Below are 23,672 nucleotides of genomic sequence, written 5' to 3'. Positions count from 1 at the left end.
GCTTGGTTCGCACCACCGAGAAAAAGGCATTGTCTTTTAAGGTGCGTTCGTGCGTGCGACCGTCTGCGTGTGCGCGTGTGAGGGGGGACGGAGTCGGGGAAATGGCACTTTTTCATTTGGAAGAAGGGAGGACAGCAACAGTCAGTGGCAAACAGATGTAGAAAAAACAACCCAAAAAACAGTTCCCTTAGTGTTGCCACGGGCGCGCACCGGCGAAGAAGCGCAGGACCCGCAGGATCATCGATTCACACTTTGAGATCTTGCGCTGCGTATGTGAGGAGAGCAGAGAGAGGGAGAGAGAGAGCGGCGGGCGCAGGGATTACAGGGTGCTTCTCCCGAAACGACAGACTCAAAATTATTTAACCATGGACACCAGGATATTGTTGTGGCTTGTTTGTTCTGCGGCATTTATCTCCAGGCTGCAGTGCACCTCGTCAAGGACCACAGCGGGGATGGATCTCCCCACCGCCGGCTCCAGCATCAACAGCAGCGGCGGCGGCGGCGGCAGCAGCAGCAGCGGGGAAACCGGGAGCAAAAGAGACTTGAACCAAACCATAAACTCCAGGCTCAAGAGGAAAACCCTGGCTGTGGATTTCGCGGTCCCTTCTCTGTTGCGCTATTACCTGGCAGAGTTCATAAAGAGACCCCTGAACGGAGACTGCCAGACTTTCAGCGGATGCTACACGGTGCGCGCAAACTTGAAGATGCACTGCATACCTTTGCAGAAAACCATAGCGACTTTTGTGGATTCAAAGTCTGCTACGGACCCTGCGCCGAGGAACACGTCCGCCGATGGACAGCTCCCCTTCTTCTATAAGCAGCCGCTGTCCAAAGTTCTGAAACTGGGCTTGACGAAAGCCAGCAGGAAATCAAACCAAGTTGTGGTGGAAATAGGAGAGGATATAGTCAGCACGGGATGCGGGGGGTTGTCTGTGCACGAGGAGGCCCCGGTGCTCACCCTGGAAATGGACCTCACAACTATTCTGGAGTGGTGGCTCGGCGCAGAGGGGGGCCGGCTCAGGGTCCGGCTCATGCCCGAGAAAAAGGCGCAGGTACCCGGGATAGAGGATCGGTACACCGCGGCCATACGCGCTGCAGACCCCCGCCTCTCCCTTCAGATATCCTCCAGGGGTGAGTTCCTTTTTTACTCCCCCTCCCTCCCTCTCTCTCTCTCACACACACGAACACACACACACACACACACACACACACACACACACACACACACACACACACACACACACACACACACACACAGGCCCAATTCGTGTTGCTCCGTCACGGTTGTGATTTGAGATCTACTGTGATTAATTTTTGATGTTGGATCCACTGTGTGTAAAGACACGCGTGCTGCCTGTGCCATGGCTGGCTTTCATGGTGAAATGAGCAGGTAAAGTAATGTCAGCACAGGGATGAAAAACCTGCTATTTATAATTGGCTGATGGGGAAATGATGACTGTGTGTGCATGTGCGCGTGTGTGTGTGTGTGTGTGTGTGTGTGTGTGTGTCTCATGGAATCCATGTATTTAGGTCTGTTACTGTGATCCAGGGGACTATCCAGACTCCTGTTTCATTATTGATGCCCACAGCAGCAAAGAGACGCATTGCATGTTGATTTAATTCCCAAACTCTTTGATAATATCCAGTGGGGATCCACGCGGGGTGCATGGAGCATATTTAAAGGCTTCTATCGTTATTAGTTATGAAATGTTAATTATTATTTCATTTGAAAGGAAAGAGAGGCCTGAATCTCTTATAATAACACGCCTGTACATCGCATAAGGTCTATATGTGATGCTATTTAGGTATTAAACCCCGGCAGGCCTCCCATCTCCACTGGTTCCCCCTTACCTTCTCAATTCCCCCGGGCCACACGTTGCTGAAGGAAGGTGGGAGATTCAAAATAACAGGCTTTATTTTGATTAGGCACAAATTAAGCTGTTATCTCGAAGAAAGCGTTAGCACTCAATACTCGAGGGTCCTTCCCCCGTTCTTCCGAGCATCGGCACAATCAGTGTAATTGCTTAATCACTTTGATGGGGGAGGCTGGCCCAGAAAAATGCAACAGAACCGATCCGACAACAGCAAAGCAGAGGCTGGTTCAGATGGAGGCTGACACAGTAAGGATGGAACCCCACTGCAGGAGCGTGTGCACGTAGAAACACAGCAAATAGCTACTCAGAATTTATATAATAGGGATTTGATTTCCCATTTTCTGTTAGTTACTACATCAGGATTTTGGTTGCATTTAATGGTGCACACATTTACATAAAAATGGGAGGGTTTCCGCAAAGGTACGCACACATAAAAGTAGTTATACAACTGAGCTAGAGAATGTCTGAGTGGACCACCCTCTGCAGCTCCCAGCAGGCTTCCCAACAACACAGCTGGTAGCGTTTGCAGGTGGGAAGCCAGCAGGGGACAATGTCATGGTTTTTACAGTAGCTGTTTGTTTTTTAAGGCATTTTCTCATCACAGCCATTGAGCTGCTCTTTAGTAAAGCCCTGAACGCTATAGGTGTTGCAGTGTCGCTCAGTCTCCAGCGACTGGGTGGTAGAATCCTCCTGTGAATGAGTGCAACTGTGTGATTGGAAAAACGTGGTCTGTGCTCAGCAGGCCGGCTCTTTCTAAACAAAAAGTTTTGCCTAAAAACACACACAACTCAAAAATCTCCGCTTCACACGTAGCGTTTCTGCCAGACCGTCCTCCCGAGTGAAATGACATCTGTTGCTTCAACAAAAAAAAACATTATCAAACTGTGTTTATGCCCAAATTTAAAAGAAAAGAAAGAGAAAATTCCCATACTCATGCACTGTTGTCTAGTTTCTAGTTCTTCTATTACTCTGCAGGGATTTAATAGGTCCACTGCCAGCTCCCAGCGGGCATCCATACCAACACAGCTGGCGTTTGCAGGTTGGAAGCCAGCACAAGATGTTTGTTTTTTTTTAATTATGAAACTCCTTTTATCTATGTTGCCAAACTGTATAGCTCCAGCCCCTTGCAACTCAGTTAATACAAAACAATGGATGCATGGATCAAACAGTGGAATGATAAGTGTATGTGTATGTGAAGGGCTGGGAGATGTGGCCAAAACTCTTCTATGTCGATATAGGTCATCCCACATATTGATGATGATACGTAGCACGCTCAATTAAAGTCTATATGAAATAACCACCTCACGCCTGATGTCAGCTGGAGCCGATCCCAGCTGACATCGGGCGTGAGGTGGTTATTTCATATAGACTATGTCAGCTGGGATCAGCTCCAGCTGACATAGGCCCCCCCCTCCCCCCGCGACCCCGACAGGGACAAGCAGTTGAAGATGAATGAATGAATGAATGAAATAACCACATGATAAAAAATCATTTTTGTGTGAATTTAATACTCGACAAACAGTGTCAAGTGAAATTACGAGAAAAATAAATTCCAGCTACACTGACTTTTACATGCATTTACATAAAAACAGAGTAATCACATACACAAATTAAGTTAATGTGCTCGTCATTATCAATTTAGATGGCGTCACTGTTTATCCAGTATCTCTATATGTGATTTCATAATGATACGATTCCATTGAAAGATTATAGATTTTATCAAACTAATGCCCAGCTCTACTTTCTGGTAACATAAATAATACATTGTAAATAAAAAGTTTATATGAACATGGTAAAGCCTATTTTTGTGTACTGAAAGTTCTGAGTATTTTATCATTGGATTAAGAAGTTTATTGTGCAAAATGAAGATACATTATCATATTGAATTATTTGTTATTGATAAATTACTATCTCAAGTTTGGAGACGAAGACTTAGCTTTGCATTGGAGGTTCACAAAAGGAGAAAGTTGACGTCTGTGGTGAGTAACAGAGACTAGACTCCACACCACACACCTCAGGTGGACTCCACTGACTCCATAAGCCTCACACTGTTTTACAAATGCTCCCTACAAGTTAACTCTGCTGTGTGCTTGCAGAGGAGTCCCAGTTATTATCATAAGGGGTTATTGCGTTGTGAGTTTTTATTGTGGGAATTTTGGATATTTATAATTCATAATCATAGTTTTGTCAGGTCAGACACAGTCCAGTGTCTCCTCTGTCTCACCTTCTTAATGGATAACACAAATAACAAACTCTTGATGGTATAATGGCATATGTGTGCATCTGCACTCTGTGTTAGAGACCTGGTGATGACAGAAGTTGAGAATGTTCAGAGGCAGGTTTTGTTTGGTCTAAAGACGTCACCCAACCAAGGCTTAGCGCGTCCTGTCCCTTCCTGGGCATGAAAGACTGGGCACAAGTTGGATCTGGGTCTTTCCTGCTATACTCTGGGTTTTGTGAGGAAGCAGGGGTGAACGTATTTTTGTCTGCAGAGGAAAAGACTTTGGCAAAATAAACCACGGAGAAAAAGCTGATCCTGTTTGTTGATTTTCATTGAGGAAATCCATTTCCACAACATTTTCTACATGGCACAACTGTGTTTACGCACTGTTGATGCACAGACAGACACACCTCACACACAGGTCCTGTAATACCTTCTGCAACACACGACACACACTCCCTCTGCCGTATAAAACGACTCAACTCAAGGCTCCGCTGTGTGTTTTCTCGCTCCATCAGCTTTCTTGCACCCCTGATTGCCCATTCTTTGGTATTTTTCAGTGTAATGTGCATGCTACGTTTGTTTTTTTCCAGCCTAGGGTAAGATGCTGGCTATTAGCATGAAATAAATACCGGCCATGGCACCCGGAACGATTTGACGATCAAGCAATCGTGCCTACGGGAATCAAAGCATTAAACTCTGCACACTACATTTATACTTACTCGCCCTATGGGCCCTTTGGGGGAGATCATTAATGAGAACATGCTTCTATGAGTTATAGTGCAGGAGAGAGGAAAACAGTGTTAGGCAGGTGTGATAAAGAGTTGACCCTTACTTTATTAACCTCTGTTATGTTCGCCAAGCACTGCCATAAATAGGTTGCAAGAGAATGATTAAATGATCTCTGCATTAGGAGTAGGAGGGAGTGGGGAGCCCTGCTTCATTAACTCGAACATACCTGCCACCGAGCTCTTTAAGATGTTTGTGTTCCTTGGCAAACCATTAGCACAGAGTGGCTTCATAACAGGGTGTGATTGAAGCCCCGAAGTAAAAGACTGCTGCCATGACGCTCGAGAGGGTGCATCTGTGTACGCGGAGGCTCGTCTCCTCGTGTTTGCCCCTCAGCTCCGACACACATGCAAAGACACTCTCTTGTGGTTTTCTATTGAGAGCCCCCAGTCTGCCATTGCCTTTAAGAGGCTTAAAAACGCAATCCCACTGCGGTGATGTTTTAGCCATCAGGCAAATTGCAATTTCTTCTGAATCAAAAAAAGGAAGTCAACAGTGAATTTCGATACAGTCATCCACAACAAGTAGCAAGCATGTAGTTTGTAATTGTTGTTTACCCTGTGTTGCTCGTGGCCCTTTTGCAAAGGATTGTTGTTTTTTTCTCCCACGTCTCAAATGATTTTTTCATTTTTCTCCTGGTAAGGTAGTTAGCATATTAGCCTCAAGGGATTTTACAGCAGTGTTTGGGCTGGTTGCCTTGTTTTTATACACCAAATTATTACAGAAAAGTTTACTTTGTTGCCTTTTTTTGTGTTTAGTTCTTTTAATGTTCACACTTTATTATTATAGGGACTTGTAAACATGAACAAAAGGAATGGATTTATAGTTATGTATCATTATTTTTTGAAATAACTTCGCTAAACATGACGGACAAGCTTTTGCTGTAATAATCTGACCCAATCCAAAAGGCAACCAATGACGGTCGGAGCTGATTACAGCTGAAATGAGAACTGAATTAATAATTATCAATAATCAATTAATTGATTAATTCGAAACCATACCTTGGACGTTAGGATAGAGTGATGGGCATCATTTTAAAGACCAAAAGACGAACTGATAGAACAAGAAAATAATTACGAGATGAATCAATGACAAAAATAACCTTCGGGGGCGGCTCCAGTTTGATTTAGTTCTTTCTTGACTTAGATGAAATCCGTCGTGTCCATCCAATCTTGAGGCTTGAGGAGGAAGTCGCCCTGCTGTACCACACCAGTTTTTACTAGTCTGCCTTACTGGATGTACAGTACTCTAAAGAAGCTCTATTACATGCCGAGGTCAGGCTTTCTCCTCCCTTTGTCTCCATCTATTTCAGAATGGCCCCGTTCATGCATCCGGGCCTTAGCGCTGCCCAAAAAAAATTGTGATTGGTGTAAAGAAATACAAATGATCAAAAGTGTCTTCCCCCAATCCCAGAATGTTAACGACCGCCTCAAGTGAACATCACGTTTTTAACCCTTTGAACCTCTCTTTACAGACAGATCATGAGTGAAATGTGCAACACCGTGGTTGAGCATTTCTGCCTTGAAACTTCCGTGTTCAATGACCAATGACAGTCTCTGAATTCAGGAACCAGGCAGCCAGGGTTTCGTACGTCACACACCTCAGGATCCAATCCCATCGACTTTGGCAGGGGCGTTCTGTAGAGTTACTATGGCAGCAGTGGGTGGAGCCTGACCCTAGACCCAGAATTTCTAAATGAGGGAGAAGAGTAGATGAGCATATTGTGAATACTGAACGTTGCAGGTAAACACTGCAGCAGCGTGAACTGATCCCATCTCATCTCGACTCAAACCAGCTGACGTTGTTGCCTGCGTCAATTCGCCAGCAGCTGGTTTTAACGTAAGGCACATCACCTGTTCAAACAGCCAATTCACTCATAGCAAAGGCGGCTTGTCGAGTCAGCTTTAAAGCTTTGAGTTGGTTGAAATGGCAGTTTTGGACAGAGGCTCAAAGAGTATGCGTGAGAGAAAGAGCGTGAGGGAGCACCGTAATTGAGAACTAAGTAGTGTATCAGAGGAATAAAACAGTAAAAGCATCGTAGAGTGAGAGTAAACACTTTGGTATCACAGCCTAAATGAATCTCGATGCAACGGTGCACCTGTTGACCTTTAATTTAGTCCATCTGGGCGGAAGGCCGCAGAGCCACCGGAAAAGTCACATAACATTGCGAATGGGTGCTTGGCCTCGTGGTAATCAATGGGACTCCTGACATTTAAAGCTTATATCAATCAGCGGCTAATGGGGAAATCAATAGGAAGTCAGAATGACATGCCACTTTATTATTTAGGCATTTCTATGATCAATTCACTCAAGGAGTCTGCGGCGTGCTGCGACACTCTGGCGGCCCTGTGACGCCCAGCCCAGCCGATCGATACTGCAAGTTGCACGGAGCATGATCAAGTGCATGTGTCTCCGTGTTAGCTGCTAACTATAGGCTCGACTCCATGACAGAGCGCTCGTAGAAGAAGAAGAAAAACGAAAATGACAGGAAGAACCCGTCGAAGTGTGTCAGATTTTTTGTTGGGAGAAGCCAGATGTGTTGATCCGTTCCGCTTTACAAATGTAAATAATGAGATATTCACAGCAGCTGTACTTTGAACACCTTGAAGCAGTGCTCACTAATCAGCGCTGCTTGACTGAGCTAACTGGGCACAGTGCAGTGATATCATTGCTGCCTCGCACAGTCACCGCAAACACATGCGCAGGCAGTGTTCACTTCAGAGACGGGCATTTCAGCGAAATGTATTTCAAATTTATATTTAATCACTTTGGAGTATTGTGATTTTGCTGGGCCTGTATTTATGAAGTCTCACATTGCCAGACATTTCTCAGGTAAGGGTGTAGGCAGCATTTGGAGCATTAAACTCTCCTGCATTCTGGTGAATCTTTCTGCACTGTTTGCCTTTTGTGCATCAATGTATTGTGGAAATTTGTTTATGTTAAGAATAACACAAAATGTTATTCTTATTGTTATTCTTTTATGTTAAGAATAACACAAAATATGTTAAGAATAACAGAAAATTCAGGCACCATAGCCTTTGCTATGAGGCAATTTTATAAAACATATAAGGCTCTCGTGCGTTCTGTATTCATTCATTCATCTTCAACCGCTTGTCCCTGTCGGGGTCGCGGGGGGCTGGACCCTGTTACAGCTGACTACGGGCGTGAGACGGGCTGCACCCTTGACAGGACGCCAGTCTATCGCAGATGACTCTGAAAATTGCCTGTATGTCCGGTGTGAATGGTTGTCTGTCTCTCTGCGTCTCTATGTGCATTCTGTTTTTCTTTCAAATATTTGTTTTCCATGTTTTCTGTCCTCTTTTCCGTCTTGATGAGGAAATATTCTTTTTTAATGAGCATGTGGCACCTATTCACTTTAATGATGAATTTATTCATTTTAATTAAGTCGTAACGCCTGGACTTAAATGGCTCATTTGTGTATCAGCAAGACTTCTGCTCATGTTCAAGACTTTCTAAAATATAATTCAGAGATTTTGAGGTTTGCAGTAATATATGAGATATATAGTAAGTGATATTTTGGGAAAGAAAAGCTGTAATATTATGAGAGGAAAGTGCTAATTGAACTATTTCAGGAAAAATCTGCCTTCCTTCTATAGTTTGCCGTCTATTACGTTATTGCTGAGCTGATAACGTGCCCTTCACACCGTCTGACAGACACAGAATCTTGTTCAGGACTCTGCGTGAGATGAAGTGACTGTGCACTGCTCTTCATCAGAGGAGCAAAATCTGAAATGAACACATTTAAGCATCTATGTTTCTTTAAATCGTTTTTATTTGTATTGATAGTAGAGATACATCAAACTGATCATGTTTGGTTGCGGGGGACTGGAGCCGATCCCAGCTGACATCGGGCGTGAGGCGGGGTTCACCCTGGACAGGACGCCAGTCTATCACAGGACACATAGAGACGAACAGAGACGGACAACCATTCACACCTACGGTCGATTTAGAGTCATCAATGAACCGAACACCTGCACGTCTTTGGACTGTGGGGGGAAACTGGAGAACCCGGAGAAAACCCACGCAGACACGGGGAGAACATGCAAACTCCACACAGAAGGGCCCCAGCCGGGATTCAAACCAGGAACCCTCTCACTGTGAGGCGACAGTGCTAAAAAAAAAGTGAAAAACACTGAACAAATAAGAACATATTCACCTAAATGTTCATATGGGGGGCAGTGCGTTAGATCAGTCCCTGGGGGATCAATCCTTACAGTACATCTGATTTGTTTCTTGGTCAAATACATAATGAGCCACTCACGACCCGACAGCCATTTACAGTGAAAAGTCCTAATTTTTTAGGCACGTAAGTCAACAGTTGTATGACCCGTCACAACATAGTGTTCATTGGAAATATAGGATTAGTTTTACAAGCAGTGTTGCCAGGTAAAGATAATGTTTCCATGACAAACGCACACAAAACCGCTCAAATGCTTTGGAGAAAAAAGACCAATCTGGCAACACTGACGTTGCATCGTTTCTGCAGCAAACAGACGCAGTGTTATATTCTGCTCTCATCAGCAGCCAAATTGGCTATTATCTTTACAATGTTACCTGCCAAAGTTAATTTTTAACAGCATTTGGCGGGCAGGCTGGTGTCAGTTCAAAGCCCCGTACTATACACCACACAATATTCTCAGTTTGTATCTCTCAAGTGTGATCACAAAATATTACATTAATATTGTACTCTTTTATACTACATTAATGTTTGTCTCATTTCAGAGGAGTTATTTAGGCTGGTAGGAGAAAATGCTGTGCCCCCCTGACCAAACCCCTCCCCTCAGTGGTGCACGATTCCTCCCCCTGAGCTCGTATCACCCTTCCTCGCCTCCTAACTACACGCAGAGCCAGAAGCCGGCCGGCTTAAAACACATGGCTAACGTATGCTAACATGTAGTGACACAGCCGTTCATCAGACGGCGTTCACAGTCATAAGCCAGTATTGGCACAGACTAATGGGGCTATTTATGTAACATCTACCACAATAATACTCAAAAATGACCTGTTCAACAAAGATCTGCTGTACTAGCATCTGTTTTTAGTACCAAATCCTGGCGTAGCTTTCTCCACCGGTCAGAGGAATCCCCGATGTTGACTCGTCTTTGGTTCCTATGTAGGTCACATTTCTGCCTTTTCCTCGGTCGACTTACGTTTTCTCTAACCTTCGCCGTTTGGGCGAGCAGAGGCCACTTGCTGTGTCTTTTGCCTTCTCCATGGTAACAGAAGCTCCGTTAGCTGAGCTGCTAAGCTAATCTAGTCGCTCAGAGTTTACAGAGAGGGAGGGGGAGTGGGAGGAGACGAGGCGGGATGCCGCGGAGCAGGTGAGGTGAGGCGAGGTGAGACGAGAAGATTGGATGGAGGGCACGAACCAAAGGGAGCATTTCGGACCGGTTTGCTCTCTTTGGTTAATTTCTTTGCAGGCCTATGGCTGATTGACTTTGTTCTTTCTGCTATTCATATTGTGTAGATCGGACTACAGGACTATAATCGCCGTATAAACAATGTTTATAATAATTACCACTATTCCAAATTGTAGACCATAGCTTTAAATACACTCATGTCCGCTTCTTCACTTTGACCTGAGGAAGACAATCTATGGTTGAAACGTTATATCATATTGTCCACATGAAATAAAAGTAGTTTGTCTTTCTTCCGTGTGTATTATTTAGTCTCTAATTTTCTGTTTATCTTCAGTACGCTATATGAGTATGACTTGTTGCACATCGTAAGCTTAAAGCATGATATAGCGTACTGCTTTGCTAAACTTATTAGCACTAACACAACAGACACTTACTGCTCTGTGTCAGCGCAGTTCTCTGATGTACTGACTTCAGCAGACCCCGCTGCACTGTGTGCTGGGGTTAACTCCTCTGCAGCGCCGACCACCGTGTGGAGATAGATCTGTCTACGTAAGACTGTCCGTCTGTAAATATTGGCTGTTAGCGCTATTGGAAAGCCATCATTTTAACACTCCTCCTGCTGTAGCTTCAGCCACTTTAAATGGAGTTATGTGGAGGCTGAATCAGCAAAACACACCAGCTGACCCGAGCAGCTGATCAACTGCCTATTAACAGATCGTGAATCCATAACAATAATCATAATAATCAGTAAAAGTTGTGACAAAAAGAGCTGAGCCAAAAGGCAAAGCTCTCGATCTACCGGTCATTCTTCGTTCCTACCCTCACCTGTGGTCATGAAAGCTGGGTCATGACCGAAAGAACGAGGTCGCGGGTACAAGTGACCAAAATGGGTTTTCTCAGGAGGGTGGCTGGAGTCTCCCTTAGAGAGAGGGGGAGAAGTTCAGCATCCGTGAGGAACTCGGAGTAGAGCCGCTGCTCCTTTGCGTTGGAAGGAGCCAGTTGAGGTGGTTCAGGATCATCTAGTAAGGATGAACCCTGGGCGCCTCCCTAGGGAGGTGTTCCAGGCACGTCCAGCTGGGAGGAGGCCTCTGGGAAGACCCAGGACCAGGTGGAGAGATTAGATCTCCACACTGGCCTGGGAACGCCTCGGGATCCCCCAGTTAGAGCTGGTTAATGTGGCCCGGGAAAGGGAAGTTTGGGGTCCCCTGCTAAAGCTGCTCCCCCCGCGACCCGACCCCGGATAAGAGGTTGAAGATGATAATCAGTAAAAGTAGCTTGATGAATACAAGTGTACCAGTTTAAAAGAAAGGATTTTTCTTTAAAAACATCTATATCTATAAGTATGCTGCATTTAAAGTATGCTGATAATTACAATTCACTTAAAAAAGTTACTTGAGTACATATGAGGAGTAAATGTAATGCGTTACTACCCACATCTGCTGATTGTCCATACACATGATAACTTCCCCACCACTTTGCAGCTCACAGTCGCTTCCCCGAGCTTTTCAGTGTGAAGCCCCTTGGAGTCTGTAGATTATTCTATTCACACAGAACAAAGCTGTCACGGAGCGAGGGGGGGACAGAGACACAGCAGCTCAAACTTCTAACAAGTCAAAATAACTGGAGCACACTGATCAGCTCTCGCCTCCTCTCCATGTCTGGCACTAGTACTATATTTGCAAATGATGTTAGCCTGAGATCGCCCCCTCCCTTTCCGATGCGAGCATGCTCGGTTGCCTAGGAGATGAACCCCCCGGGAGGGCACATCTGAATGATCTAATATGACTTCGCTCCAAAAGATAATGCGAACAAGGACAATTCTGTCCTCCTAAATATGGGTAGGGACATGTCCCTACGGTCAAACTTACGCCCCTGGTGTCAGTGCTGGAGTGGGGTCTGCTACACCAGCTTCTCGTTCTGGAATAGGTGGTACTTCTCTTCCTCTTCTACTGTTTTGAATTGTATCATACTCTGCTGTGATTGGACTGTTTTGTGTCTTTCGCTTTCGTTCAATTAGTATCTCGTAGCGCTAGAAATCTTAACCTACTCCACTGCACGTGATTTGACAGACAGATGTCCTGACTATCACTGCGAAGCTATGATACAGGAAATCAGCAGAGCTCGTCAGTCCCAAATTGACTGCAAAAATACACGGGGAACATATATTTATATGTGTATATATTTTCTTTTTACCAGCTCCGTCAGTAGTTTGCGGCTGGTTCTGCAGGTTTAGAAGCTGCACTGCCTCTCATTGTCTTCTGGTACGATGATGTATGTGTTAAAATCCCTTTTAAACCGGACTATGTAGTTTTTTTTAACCTGTATTTTAGCAAGAAAAATAGACAACATCCACTGGAGCTGAACTGCGTTGCATCCGCGGCCCACGTAGCCCATGTAGAAGCGTCCATTGGGTATAATGGCACGCTCTGCTGTGGGCAACCTGCAACAGCCATGCAACTCCACGTACACAGCCCATGTAGTTTGGCTACCACATGCAAATACAAATGATAAGAAAAACTGTAATGTCTCAAACCTGTGTTTCGTTTTTTGTTCTGATACATTTGTTGAGCAAGTATTGTATGTAACGAGATATTTTGTGATGCATTTGTACCCGTTGCCTTCTGCATGTAGGCCTTTCTATTCTGATGGACCTGAGTTCATGGTTGAAAATGATGTTTTTTAATGAGATCCCCCCAGAAACTGCTCAACTTCATCCATGACAGCCACACTGAGCAGATCGGCTGTCAGCGTAATGAGACGGCTGATTCTTCTTGACTCAAAAGAAATGAAGAAATAATTTATTTGGCTGCCGGAGGTGGTGAAATGTATGGTCTGTGCACTGGCCCTCACATTTAGTTGGCTCCATCCCCAAGAGCTCAGGGAGCACAACTGTTGCCCAAAAAAGACAAGCTGTTAGCATTCTGTAGCCGGCCACACTTAAAATAAAATATGAAAATGTGAAGCTTGCCAAATTGGGAGCTGCGTATAAACACCTTGACAATGTAAACAGAAGCTAATGCCTCTTAAGGTATAAATCACCCTCATCGTAGTTAATGCTTGTGTCACTGTTTGGTAAATTAGCAGGAGTCAAGGTGACTTTGGCTGTGATTTTCCTTTTCTTTTTTTCCCTTTCTTATTCATCACCATCTCTTCTCCCTTTTTGCACCCTGATGTTTTAGTTATTTATGCCACTTTCCCGTTCTTTCAAAAACCTGCAAGCTGCCGGTTTGATTAATGGTGATGCTTGTAGGAGGCCTTGGTGCAGGAGTTTAGCTCAGAGCTATGTGAAGAGTGTGTGGAGAGGACTGTACAGGAGCTGAATGTTGAAAGTTCACACCCTGAGATGTTCCACTTCTATAATGAGAGAAATAAATAATATGTGTGAATGTGAGGCCATACTTTTCTTGCAGTTGTACACACTGTACAATTTGTAGGTATCTATTTTTACATGTGTTTGCCAGTTTAAATGCTGTGATGCCACACAGGGCAAATTTAGCTCTTTTTCTACCTTTTGTACACAAAGGTTGGGGCGGCAGTAGCTCAGTCCGTAGGTGACTATGGGTCGCCAGTTAGAGATCCTTTTGTGGACCATGAATGGAGCGTGGACTGTTGGCTGGAGAGGTGCCAGTTCATCTCCTGGGCACTGCAGAGGTGCTGTTGAGCAAGGCACCGAACCCCCAACTGCTTGGGGCGCCGGTCCATTGGCAGCCCCTTGCTCTAACATCTCTCCATTAATTGCATGTATATAGGTCCTGTTTGTGCGTGTGTGTGTGTATTTCGGGCCTATGTGTGTGTAACATGAATAACAATAATAGAGTGAAAAAAATTGAATTCTTCTTCTTCCTCAAGCTGTGTCATCCGATAAATGTGTATATAGTACTGTTTTACCCCTATGTATCTATATAAGGGGACCAAACATTAGTAAGACATCCAGCATACCGCAGATCACAGATTAATAGATGAATGAAATCCTCCATGGTGCAGCCGACCACTGGTAAATGTGAAAGGGCTATTGGAACAGATGGGTGTATAGGATATTACGCCCACCCATGTATGCATTTAGTAACATAAAAATTGTCACAATTGCATTGCACAATGAACCCTTACCATGTTTGGTGATGACCTTAATATAATATATATAAAACAACAAGAAAATATATAATGTATACTATAATACACAAGCAAAAGAGGATTTCTTGTACACTGTCACCTCATTGTATGTCAGTCATATTTGTGTATATTCCAAAGTAAACAAAATGTATGGTCTTCTCTAAATGAGGTCTTCCTTTAGCAATCTGTGTTTCCTGCTGCTTCGCTCCTCTCTTCCCTCCCTCACCCGTTCCCTGCCAGTATCTAACGTGGAAGGACTGAGGAAGGGAAGGGAGGAATGTGAACGAGAGCAGGAGACAGAAGTAAACAGACTGGTGACAATAATGCGCCTCAGGTCTCGAATAGTCTTCTAGATTTGTATCTGAATTTAAATTAGCACAACATAAGGCACCGCAAATTTTGCAGGGACTGAGTAAACAGAGTGATGTGATGCTGTGATCATACAAATTTCATAGATCACTTCGACTTTAAAACCTTTATTTCATATATACACACACACAAAATTCATGTTGTGGTTTTGTGGAACTTGAGTTATGTTTATTTGGACCTTAAAGCTGCATTAACTGATTTTTTTTTTGGCCACATGTCAACAAGCCAAAAACTTGTTATCAAGTTTCTAGCAAACATTTGCCAGTAGTCATGGAGGATTAGCATTCATTTGGAGTTGTGTCTCCTGTCACCCTACAAATGTCAGTCCAATACTCTCTCTCTTTTAGCTCTATTCTTGTCTCCATACACTCATCTGGCTCTTTGGAGCTGCTTTATACTCCGCCAGCTAGTTGCTAATGTGTGTTTCCAATATGGGGCTGGGCTGGATTAGGGTCAGAAGATCAGTCTTTTCAATTAAAATCCTTCAAAGATAACAAGGACCGGTATCGTATAAGTAGGCCACAATAACCGTATTTATTATTATTTGTGTATGAGTTGCTCTGCTGAATTGTCTTTCAGCTGTTGGGTCTGTTTATTTGCCAGTATGGAGTAATAGATATATGTGAGAGCTGCAGTCATAGTGTTGCTTGTCTGATGTGTGGTGCTGTCCATGGTGCTGATCATGCAACTGTGACGACTGTGCTGTTTTAGTGGCTTTGTTTTAGTGTCTTAGGCCTCTGACTGTGTGAATTGAAGATGTTTAATAGCGGGGTAAGAGGTAGAGGTGCACATGTCTACGCATCGATCTTATATCATGTCATTTAGCCCTGAGAAAAATCTACTTCAAAGTAGTTTATTAATGTTTTTTTTCTCTGTTACTTAATAATAACCAGAAAAAAGTTATAAAAGTGATAAAGTTCCATGGCATTCATTCTTTGTGTGTATAATCTGAGACAAGCCAAACAACAATGATAATAATATTACTTCCCAACAGGGTTAGTAGTATACATCTGTCACCTGGTTGAAAAATAAAATATATATATAGGATATTTTTTTATACACACTGGAATTGAATTGGTATTTAGTATTGGACAATACTCAAGTTCAGGTGTAGTTTCAGTATCAGAACATCTCTCATCATCATTAAAATAGACAATAAATAAGCATAACATTATTATTATTATGGTAGTTTTTTAAACGTACACCTACGTTAAATATCAATGAAGTATTCACTATGAATTCATTGTTGCATGAAAGAGTCAGAAAAATAATTTACTTTTGAGTTGAAAATCTCCAGCGCCTGTTCAAGCGCGTAATTCATATGGTTAGCCCAGCTCCAGTCTCCATCACCCTCCAGCCCAGCGAAGGCAACCGCGTGCCGCTGTAACTCCGCAACTGGTGGGGGGATGGGTGCTATCCCACCGTAGTTCTCAGGGCATAATACAGCCACTGTCAAAAACAGGACAAAGGTGGACCACTTTGGCGTGACTGAGTGCGGTGATTATCACCTCTGTGAGTTCCCTGGCCCAATAATGTTCATGGCATTGGTGGTGCAGATATAATATTATAATTTATAATATATTTAACATTGATATAACATTATATTAGCATAACACACATCAAGCTAATGGCTCGGTCAGAGCCCCTTGGCCCTGTGACTTTAGCCCATGTAAGCCCATGCATTAAGGCACTTTTGCGGGTGATAATTCTCCCTGGGTCCATCATGTGTCCCTGTTCACAATTTAATGGAGTATACTATAAAAGTATTGATTCATGCAGCTTTAATGAGCATGGTAAAAAATACATCCAGATAGGAGAGTGTTGAATCCCAGAGGAAGGCTTTCAAGCTCCTAATTTAATTATTAAAAACTATCGGACAAGACAGCAGCACACGAAAACAAAGGGAATGAAGATGTATAAAGAGAGAAGCATGTTCAGGATAGTGTAACATACCCATCGCCTTTCCTGTCCAGTGAAGCACTACCACTAAGCTTTACTCTGTTGTCAGTTCTTGGTTTTCACACATCTCAAGCCAAACTCACATTTAAGCTAAATCAAACCAGTCCCTGTGATGCTAACCACTGAGCATGAGACGGGAACGCAGCGAGTCTGAGGAAAAGCTCTGAACATTCACCAGGAGTTAAAAAGAAATTAACAGATGTGGCATGCACACAAAGCCCGGCTGCCTTCGAGGAGCAGCCAGAGTGCTCTCAGGCCGCATCCCCAGCTCCCTTTATGATCTGTAATGGGATTGTTGAGGAGCACCAGCAGCATCCTCATCACAGGACAAAACCCACATAATGGGATATGATTGGCCATGAAAGGGTAAAGAAGAGCAGCTTCTCACTGAACCCACTTATCCCTTGAAACCTCCATACCCCAACAACCCGGCCTTGTCCATTCACCAGGTGAATGGTTAGGGTGGGATGTTGATTCATTATCAATAGCATTTCTGCGGCATGGCTGGATGAGTGTGTGTGTTTGTCTGTTTGTGTGTTTAGGGAGGGAGTTGAACAGAGAGATGAGGAGACAGAGCAGCAGTGCCCTTAGAGACGCTGTTTGTGGCTTATCGGAGCACGAGCCCCAGCATGCTCAGTGGCCTTGACAGGCTCAAGGGATGGAAGCACAACTTGTTCAGCTGCTGAGATCACTGCAAGTGAATCCCAAGCGTTGTTTTGAACTCACCAATGCCTCTCTGGACGGCTTATCTTCTCGGCTGGAGCACAGTGGAGTGCACCGAGGAACAGTTTGATAAAGTCTCAACTTCAACCCATTCATTTTTAACTTAGCTTTCCCTGAGGTTATAAAGAGTTTCAGTCTGACTTTGTTAAGCAACAGTCACATACCAGCAACCCAACCATATCAGCCGAGGCATGATTAAAGAAGGTTGAGTTTAAATTGTGCTTTTAAAACAATCATAGGGAGGGTGGGGGTGTGTGTGGGACCAGGGGAATCAGCCCCCCAGAAAGTGCACCAGACTTTGAGGTCAATTTGACATAGTGGTGAAACGGTGGAACAGCATCTTCCTTGTCAGTCCTGTGATGCCAATGGACCCAAAAATACGTTTTCCCATTGAAGTACAATGCCAAAGACATCTGTAAACCCATGAAACACAAGTCATAACCCTCACAAAATGATTCATTTCACTCTCATAATTTGATCCTTTTGGTTCATCTGATAACATTTCAAAAGTCTAGAAGAGACACATGGTTAAATAATCCCAATGTAATCACTCTCCAAGTAAGCCAGTTCTGAACCGAAAGGAGCCGGCTCGGCCTGCAGAGTCAGTGTATTTCACCACTATGTCAAATTGACCTCAAAGTCTGGTGCACTTTCTGGGGGGCTGATTCCCCTGATCCCACACACCCCCCCTACCCTCCCTATGATTGTATGGCTGTGCCAATCATTTATGTATTTATAGATGCCGAAGTGGGACTTTTTTGGCCTCATGCGCCACTGAGTATTTTTTTAATAGGAAAGAAAGGAGCTCCGTCTCAAGGTTAGGTCAATAACATTGATTACGGTGGACAAAGAGTAAATATAATTTGTCAGGATGTTAAACCGCAATTATTCATCAATATTACAATACAATGAATTATGCCATCTATGAAGAGAGACTTTACATTTATCAATTTGAGCTGAGCATGCAAGTCATTCCGTCTTCTCTGATATCAGCAAAAACAATAATAACATGACTCGTTTGCTACTGTTTACATTCTGACAAACATTTCTGTGTTCATAGCCCTTAACTTCTATCCACTAAATTATGCAATAAATTGGCCTCAATTACTGACAAAAATCCAAAAATTGGACTGACTGTTCCTCCGTATCAAGTAGGGTACTTGCATCCACTTAAAACCAATTTAATTAGCATGATACAATTTGATCGGTTATAAACCTTGGATGATACTGTGCAACATCTGATATCCTGCTCTTGCTGCATTGATATTCTCCCTACAGGCTTTTTCAAAAATATGTTTAACTGCAAAAAGTCAACACTTCTTTACTCGCAGGCTGTTTCCCCCAGGCTCTGAAAGCTGACGTTATTAAGCCACACAAAATAACAATCCCCTCGCTAATGACCAACTCTAGGCCCATATCAAACCTCCAAGTCAAATCAGTGAAAGGAAGGTTATATACCTCTGCTCTCACTAGCACATCTTACAGAAAACAACAAAACGCCTTACCATTACAATGCAGACCACACATTTCTATTAAAAAGTCAAAGATGACTCTGGTCCTATTCAACGGACACATGTTTATTTCTGTATTCTTTCTGACTGCATTGACAGCATGTCTTATCCAAAGCTCTCACAAATTACATCAAATAAACGCACCTTTCCTTCTCTTGCCTTGGACATTCAAGGACGTTTGACAGGGTCGTTGTCAGAGGGGGCTTGTTGCTAAAGACACTCTGTCCTTCACATAAATCGTCATGTAACCAGTATTGACAGATACAGTATGTCAATTCATCATTAGCACGAAGTAAGTTCGGAATTATTGTACACCATTTGCTGAAAAGCTGAACTGACACTGAAATTCTGGCGCAGTCTTGTCCAGCATTTCTTTGTATTTTGTACATCTGCACAGGCCTGTGTGTGTGTGTGTGTGTGTGTGTGTGTGTGTGTGTGTGTGTGTGTGTGTGTGTGTGTGTGTGTGTGTGTGTGTGTGTGTGTGTGTGTGTGTGTGTGTGTGTGTGTGTGTGTGTGTGTGTGTGTGTGTGTGTGTGTGTGTGTGTGTGTGTGTGTGTGTGTGTGTGTGTGTGTGTGTGTGTGTGTGTGTGTGTGTGTGTGTGGACATGAATGTAAATGTGAGAGAGGACCTTTGTGCACATGCTCATGTCAATGTGTGCTCAAGTGTGCATTGGTGTCCATACTTGCGCGCGTGTGTGTGTGTGTGTGTGTGCGTGTTCATGTGTGTGCGCATGTCCACTAGAGAGCACTGGGGTGCTTTCAGGCAAACACAAAGCCTCCTCCTCCTCTGTCTGATCTTGCTGGAACCATGAGCAGGATCAGGAGCCAGCACCTAGCAGCCGCGTCAGCAGTGCAACATGGAGAGAAAAAAATCAGCACCTCGGATTTCTATGCTCAGTGCCAGCTGGATGACATCATGTTGACCTTGCCGTCCATGAAATAAAGCCGTGACCCTGGCCTGCAGCACCCTTAACTCCTATACACAATACACATTATCTCACCACACATACCCACACAAACACCTTTTCTCTGTGTACTACTGTAGCCTGACCTTGCTTGGTGGTTGTTCTTGTGGCTTTAAGTAGCAAAAGAACATGAGGTCAAATGGAAGCAGCACTGCAGGTGGGGGTAATGGTTCACACTCTGCTGTTGATTGCGGTGCAGAGTTTTACTCATCAGAAATGTGAAGGTTCTGCTGAACTGCAAATGCATTGAAGATAAGACTCCCCTTTTCCTTGGAAGAAAGTTGCCATGGTGCGAGCATTCACTATGGGTGGACGCTGCCGAAGCTGGACAGCTGCAGAGGACCTGCAGGGAGGCTCGTCTGCAAGGTTCCTGAGTAAATCATGAGTGAAATTAGCAGTGGTTTGTCAGTCCAATTACGTCCAAAATGCTCCTTCTGTTGTCTTCCTTTTGGTTGCGTGCATCCCTAAAGTAGACACATACCGACTGTGATTAGCCGGCTGTTAAGGTATAATTTTTTTTTAAGCTTCATAGCCAAACGCAGTCAGTTAGGTAACATCTTGCATAAGCAAACCAAGAAAAGGGTCAGATGTTTCAAGTTAGCCCCCTTATTTCCTTTTACAGTCTTTCTGAAGCAGACTGGGAAATGCAAATCCAATGTATCATGAAGTGATATCAGATACTTGTGGTGAGTGGGTGTCTGGGTTAGTGAATGGGCCACTATGTAATCTCACTGTGGTGACACAAGCACTCTGAGAAACATACGATTCAATCTTTCATTCTGGCCTGCCGTTCTAAAGAAAAGCCTGACTCAACTGTCATGTACTCCGGATTCACGCTTCAAGTTTCCACAGGGAAAAGCCGCTGACTGATAAATATGAGAAGGGCTTTATCTGTCACCTTAAAGGCATTGCATTATAAAAACGCTTGGCTACTGCACTATCACAGGGAAGATGGGGAATGCGGCTGCCTTGCGGCTGGCAGTGTAAAAAAAGAGACAAGCTTGAGGACAGATTACGTAAAGGTTACCAAGTGAACTATTAGTTTTTGTTTTTCCTTTAATGTGACATGGATCAAGCTCCAACATATCACAGAGGAATACAATGGGACACTGTGCCAAAATACCACGGGGCATCGTTAAATGACATGAGTGGGTCCATCTTGAAGTCTAATTCCGGCGCAAAATCTTCCCAAGGTCTTTTTTGAAACTTGTAACATTAAATAAGCCATTGAGACAGTTTTTTTGTGTAACAACTGTTAACGGAGAAATGGAGACAGGGAGAGTCGCTAACAGCTAGACGGGGCTAACACTGATTAGCTCGGGCAGTTTGGTGAAGGCATTAAAAAAGCTTTTTAACCACTAATACTGCTCAAAATAACACCAAATCTCTCCATTAGCATCATAAATATCCCTAAAACTAAAATTAAGCACCAATGGGATCCTTCCTTTTTGTATTGCATTTGGTAATTGACTTGAATGGACTTCACTATGAGAGGAGCTGGTACAGGGGCCAGTTGATAAGTCTTTCAGAACACTCTTCTAATAAACTCCGGGTTCACTACGTTGTTGGTGCTTTGTTTTATGTTTAGGGACTCTTGTACTGCTACTGCAGAGGTTTGGTGTTATTTTGAGCAGTATTAGTGGTTAAAAAAAAGCCGTTTTAATGCCATCAACGTAATCCTCCAAGCTAATCAGTGTTAGCCACGTCCGGCTGTTAGCGACTCTCCATGATTTCTATGTAAATAATTTATACATGAAAAAAAAACTGTCTCTATGGCTTATTTGATGTGTGTAAGTGCCGAAAAAAAACATTGGATGATCGTGCGCCGGAATTACACTTTAACACAGCAATTGCAAGAGACATAATGGACTAGCACTGATGACAGCCTTGGGAATGATGACATGGCTCTGTGTGTGACGGCTTTGACGTGGTCCCAGAGCATTGCGCATGTGGTCAGGGCACTGGGCTATTAGGAAAAAGGCCCACATGGTGAGGAGACCAGCTAGTGCTAATGGGGGAGAGGGAGAGTGTTTTTCTTCCGCAAGTAGAGGTTGACAGGTTGGCATGATCTTGACATGATGTCTCTTGGAACACAATCTAATTCGTTTCCCTTTCGCCCCAGACACTTTATTCACTGATGAGGAGCCATCTTCAGTTAACTACGCAATATTTACTGCAGAGTTCTCATTAATGACTTTGGAAGAGCAAACATATTTGGAACTGAAATGAGTTGAAATGATGATGCAAATAGCTCACATTTCTCTCTAGCACGACGGAGTGTGTGTGTGTGTGTGTGTGTGCACGTGTATGTGTGTGTGTGTTCTGATCTTTTGGTGAGAGCATAGTTTTACTTTCGGAGAAGGTAGACAGATTGAAGGTGGAGGGTCTAGAGGTCTTGTCTCTGAACAGCTTTGATTTATTCTAATGGGAGTGTTTGCGTTTTGGCATATTGCAGTGTGACTCATGCTACCCCAAGTATCTTTGCAAGGCAATTACAATTAACCCTGCTGCCAACGTGTGATGCCACCCATACTGATACATTCAGAAACAATTAGCCTAGCCTGACATATAGACTGAAAGCAGGGGGGGAGCTAACCTGGCTCTCTCAAAAGTAAAAACAACAACACAAAACAACTAATTAGCCTATATTAATATACTGAAAGCAGGTGAAGAGCTAGCCTGGCTCTCTTTAAAGTAAAACAAATAATACAGTTCTCTAGCAACTCCCTTGTTCCACTTCCAGCATTTTTTAATTGTTTAACAGATGATATCTTTCAGTAGTAAACCTCTCTCTTCAGAACTGGTATATTTCCCCATTGTTTAAAAACTGCTGCACTTGAAATGAAATGAACTTAGCACCTAAAGGCTCCAATCCAGTCAGCAATTTAAATGCTATTTTACAGACTATTTACAGATTATAATACGTATGATAAATTCCAGTCTGGTTTCTACACATCTCATTTCACAGAAACTGCTCTTTTAACAGTTGTTAAAGACGTGAGGATCAATGGTGACCGTAAAACAAGTTTCAGTTCTTATACTCCTAGACCAAAGTGCTGCATTGGACACAGTGGATCATGCGGTCCTGCTTGAAGGGCTAAGACAGTGCCTGGCATGGTTCTCCAGTGATTTACATCCTACCAGCATCATTTTCCTCTCTGATAGTCACAAATGTATGTATGGTGTCCCAAAGTGCTCCATCCTGGGTCAACATCTATTTGACCTATATGTGATTCCCCTTGGCTACATTATCAGCACACATAACGTTGGCTACCATAATTACGCCGATGACACGCACCTCACTATATACTGATGACTTCCGACGCATAATTTCCCTAATCAAGCGGACTCATGCATCAGGCTGTTCTCATGCATTTTTCGTACATAATATAATGGAAAATAATACGCAGATATTTGTGTGTATTCCACAATCTTAATATGTGTATGTATGTAACATGTGACTTAGTAAAAGATGGCGGGGGGCCATGTTGGGGGAATCCTTGGCATGTAGAACACAGGACCCTAAGCCAGGAGAGCAGGGTTCAATTCCTGTCTGTAGTAAAGCAATCCACGGCCTCTTTTCTGATCCTAACCAATTGTTTTTCATGCCTAACCCTTTTGTCACCTTTTGTTGGCTCACACTGTTGTTTATTTGTGCATTGTTACACTTCCGGGTCGGCAATATCCTGCGGCAAACTATCGGTCTGTTACGGCTTTTTTTCTAATCCTAACCAAGAGTACCCTAACTATCACTTTTGTCAGCTAAAATC

At 43.6% G+C, this 23,672-nt stretch overlaps 1 protein-coding gene across 1 annotated transcript in view; it reads left to right on the top strand.

Annotated features, from left to right (window-relative positions):
- Nucleotides 1-365: 365 nt before the first annotated feature.
- The window catches only part of alk (ALK receptor tyrosine kinase), a gene marked incomplete at both ends in the record, with an annotated part of 434,353 nt that continues 411,046 nt past the window's right edge, over nt 366-23,672 (top strand). Inside the window, one exon of the mRNA XM_083924532.1 lies at nt 366-1,131. Within this exon, the coding sequence (XP_083780658.1) occupies nt 366-1,131 (766 nt within the window). The remainder of the gene's footprint in view (nt 1,132-23,672) is intronic.

The sequence above is a fragment of the Echiichthys vipera genome (genome assembly GCF_963691815.1).
Source record: "Echiichthys vipera genome assembly, chromosome: 12".
NCBI lineage: Eukaryota > Metazoa > Chordata > Actinopteri > Perciformes > Trachinidae > Echiichthys > Echiichthys vipera.
This window is presented reverse-complemented; position numbering and strand designations above follow the sequence as displayed.